We start from the raw sequence: 3,950 nt of genomic DNA, 5'->3' as shown, positions 1-3,950 counted from the left end.
GTCCAGTTCCATGTCTATCTGCTTCTGTATTACGGGTGACACAGGATAATACCTTTGCTTTATAGGTGGTGAGTTTGTTACTATTACATGTTCTGCCATAGATGTGCATCCCAACCGGTCTCCCATTGCGGATTTGTTCCGTTCTACTAATGCCTTCAATCGCAATTCCTCCATTTCAGTCAAAATCGTCTGACCCCTCAGGTGATCAACAGCGTTCAGATGGAACACTTCTTAGGAAAAGTACCACTCGTTATGCCTTAGATCGGGCACTATTCCCATGGCTCTCCAGAAATTGGTACCAAGGATCAAAGTTTGATTCAAACTCGGCACTACCAGGACATCAATGAGTTTAACTCTCCCTCGGACACAAAAAGGTACCTGACAAACCCCGATACTCTCGCATGATTGTCCGTTGGCAACGGTACATCGAACTCTCTTCGACGTATCCAATTCAATTCCTAGTTTTCTTACAGCCTCCCATCCATAACTTCCCAGAATGGTAGCCGAAGCTCCCGAATCCAAAAGTCCCAGAATCTGGTAGCCCATCACTTCCACCTTAAGGTAAGGACGTTCGTCCTGCTCAGCATTATCTAAGATGTAGTTTAAGATTGGTCCAAGCGAAGTTGTCGAGTTAACTTCCTGGTCATTCTTACCTCGACCTATTAAGGATGACCTCGAGCGTTTCCCGTCTTCGAGCAACTTGGGCAACTATTTTTGGTGAAACCCTCCTTTCCACAACCAAAGCATTGCAATTTACGTCGTGAAGTACACCCAACGGCTCTGTGTCCTGGAGTCCTACAACGATAGCAAACGATCTGTCTTGATTGGTCCCGAAGACTCGGCATTTGGCTGGAAGTCGCGTCTATTTTATCTACTTCACTGACCTTACTCTCTGATTCCACGAAGGCAAGATCCTTTTCCAAAATGTTGGACTTCCTAGAAGACGGCTCCACATAACTATTTATCATATACCTTCTTGATTCCATTTTACGACAGGTAGTTCTCAACTCCGATAAATCTTTTGGTAAGGGTTCTCTCAACCGATCCTGATAAAAAGGGTGTAAATTCCGAATGATAATGTTCAACTTAGCTTCCTCGGTGATTGGACAGCCCAAGCGCTTGAAATAGCTAGCCATCACTGCTAAATAAACCCCAATACTTTCCGAAGAATGCTGAGTTCTCTTTTGAAGTTCATCAAATAAGGCATCATTGTGATTCGCAGACAGATATTCTGCTTTGAACTCCCCTACCATCTCTTCCCAACTATTTACTCGAGACCTACAGTCTTTATAGAATTGGTAGGCTCTACCTGCGAAAAGATCCATCCCAGAATCGAAAAGAACGGCTTCCGGAACATTTCTTGCTGAACGTAATTCGTCAACAACTTCAAAGAATGCAGAGATAGAAGATCCTTTGCCATCTCCTGTGAATTTTTGAAGATTCCATTTATGAGGCGGGATCATCTTGCTAACCGTATTAGGCGTAGTATCCGGATCCGCGGAAGTGGAAGACCTAGCGGCGGCGTTGATGTTTGCATTAAAAGATAGCATTCCAAGTCTTGTCTGAAGTTGATTGAGCGCAGCCGGAACAGACGTAAACACAGGTGGGTTGGTATCCAGTGCATCCAATTTATCATTGAAATCACTCAACAATGTCAGAGCGGTCGCCACTAAGTTTGCTTTTTGGTGGGTTTTTCCAGAATCTTCGTCAGGATCCATTCGATCTATTCTTCCCAGAACATGAGCCAATTTAGTGTGCAATTTCACGGCTTCTCCCGAAGTTCTTGGTCCACTCAGTGTATCTAATAGAGACCCGATTTCATCGAGTTTCTCTTTAACTGCTGATTCATCTTCTTCGAAGGAATATGAATAGGCAGGGTATGACAGACTCTCTCCAGTTTTTTCCATCTTCAACGCTATCCCAAGTCGATGTCTCATTTCTTCACAAGTTCCCGTACCAACTCCTCTTATTTTTAACTCATACTCAAGTTCTTCCTTGTCCAGGCGATTGATTACCATTTTGCGAGCCATCATTCAATCAATTTTCGCAAAATAAAATATACTCTCTCAAGATTTTATTCGTATAAAATATAAAATACACTTCCAAATTCTTTAACGATTCGTATTATTCACCGATGGAATACATATATCAATAAATTTATGATAGAGGGAGGAAAAAAGAATCAACAAAAAAAAATTCAACATAAAAAGTTATTTTTCTTTTCCCTGTATAATTTTTCTCTAAATGGCCCCACGTTGGGCGCCAAAAATGTAACCTCAATACTTGAAGTTGCGATTGGTGGGCTGTCACGATGACAGTCAAGGCATACCGGTTCACTACAGAGGAGACGGGAGTGAGTTTACAGATGTTGTATATTATTTTTTTTTTATTTGGGCGCCAGGTAAGTTGAAATGCCAATAGATTTCACTAATATCTTTACCAATTCTCCAACTTACCAAGAGAAAAGAAATAAAATTGACCAGCCACCATTCCAATAGATCAGTATATTGATAACGTGAAAATAAATTGTACAGTATAATCTTAATACTTGGGTATTTAAAATTCAATTACTTTGCGAGGAAAAAAAAAACAAAATTAGCACAGGTTAAAAAAACTTTTAGCATCCATGGATTTAATCGATGTGTTTTAAACAAATTCAAATCAATACTTAAAGCCAAACGGAGTTGATAACTTTCTAAGTTTCCTTACTAGTTACCTTAAACTTCTCAATAAAAAAATAGAGCCAGCTACGTATAAATCAAAATTAAATACATAAAGAGCAGGAAGTGAAGCCGCAGGTAAGTCACCTTCAAGAATATTTTAAAAGGATTCCGAAGTCATTTGCTGTGGGCCCAGAGCGCAGACGCATTATTACGAAAAAATAATTAACTGGATCAAAACACGACTTAATTTCCGCTTTACACAATTAACAGTAAGTTATTAATCACGATAATGTAAGTAATATATAAAAAAATACAGTCAATTTTTTTATTGTTTCAGGTACTTGCGCGTCTTCTCCGCCCCCAAGTCCAAACAACAATCTTGAATCTAAAGAATCCGCCAAGTTAGGTAGTCGAAATGTTCCAGAGTGGTTGTTGATCTGGCGTGAATTCTTCCTACAGGAAAACGGTACCCCAAAAAAAAAACCCTTTAAAGAAAAAAAAATCCTCATTGATTTCTATTGGAATCATCCTAAGTACATAATACAAAAGTAGCATCCTTAATGACTTTAAATTAATGGGACAACACCGTAAAACAGTGATCGATATGAAAAGTAATATTTTATTTTCTTTACCTTCAATAAAAAACCAAAAGTTTACTAATATATATGATAACATGGCAAGAATCTACTGAAATTATCGAAAGTAAAAATTAATGCGCTGATTTCCAGCGGAAGAATCAATAACAAAAATAAAATAAATTATGATAGAACGGTACTATGATATTATATATTTTTATTGGCAAATGTCTAGTAACCGTATACTAAAAAAACCAAATGAAAACAACAAATATTTTACACAAGACACTTTAGGTACACTCCGTCTGAATTAGAGCAACTTACCTTCCAGTTCAGAAGGGTTTCTTTTACAATAAAATCCGGAGAAATACTGAAGACAAGTATTTCTTTTTCGGTTTCCACAAAATAGATTTCAGTATTTTTCCAAAACACTGATTTGAGTAGTTCCCAACTCGTAATGGTTCAACAAAATCGTCTATGAACTAATCACACGTAGATCGCCTATAATAGGAGAAAATGAAAATGAGAAAACGTCTCAAAAAAAGCACAAATGGACGGAAAAGGTTGACAAAAATGGCGTACTCACGTGGGGTTCTCTGATCCCTGAACAGGGTGAAAGGGCCACAACCAAACAATAGCAATACTCTATAAGTACGAAACTAACAGGCACCTTTTCACTTGAAATGAAACCTTATGGAAATTAATCCTCTAT

At 38.4% G+C, this 3,950-nt stretch overlaps 1 protein-coding gene across 1 annotated transcript; it reads right to left on the bottom strand.

The window, feature by feature from the left end:
- Window positions 1-244: 244 nt before the first annotated feature.
- Window positions 245-3,735, bottom strand: LOC141487055 (uncharacterized). The gene is made up of 2 exons (XM_074185860.1): window positions 3,563-3,735; window positions 245-3,148 (listed from the first exon to the last, which is right to left on the bottom strand). Exon 2 carries the CDS (start codon window positions 2,031-2,033, stop codon window positions 663-665), a length of 1,371 nt encoding a protein of 456 aa, XP_074041961.1. The 5' UTR covers window positions 2,034-3,148; window positions 3,563-3,735; the 3' UTR covers window positions 245-662.
- Between the last annotated feature and the right edge of the window lie 215 nt (window positions 3,736-3,950).

Source organism: Leptinotarsa decemlineata, unplaced genomic scaffold (genome assembly GCF_025532065.1).
Source record: "Leptinotarsa decemlineata unplaced genomic scaffold, Ldec_3_MD MMD2_tig00078360_RagTag_RagTag, whole genome shotgun sequence".
Taxonomy (NCBI): domain Eukaryota; kingdom Metazoa; phylum Arthropoda; class Insecta; order Coleoptera; family Chrysomelidae; genus Leptinotarsa; species Leptinotarsa decemlineata.
The sequence above is the reverse complement of the archived record's forward strand: the minus strand, read 5'-3'. Positions and strand labels throughout refer to the sequence as shown.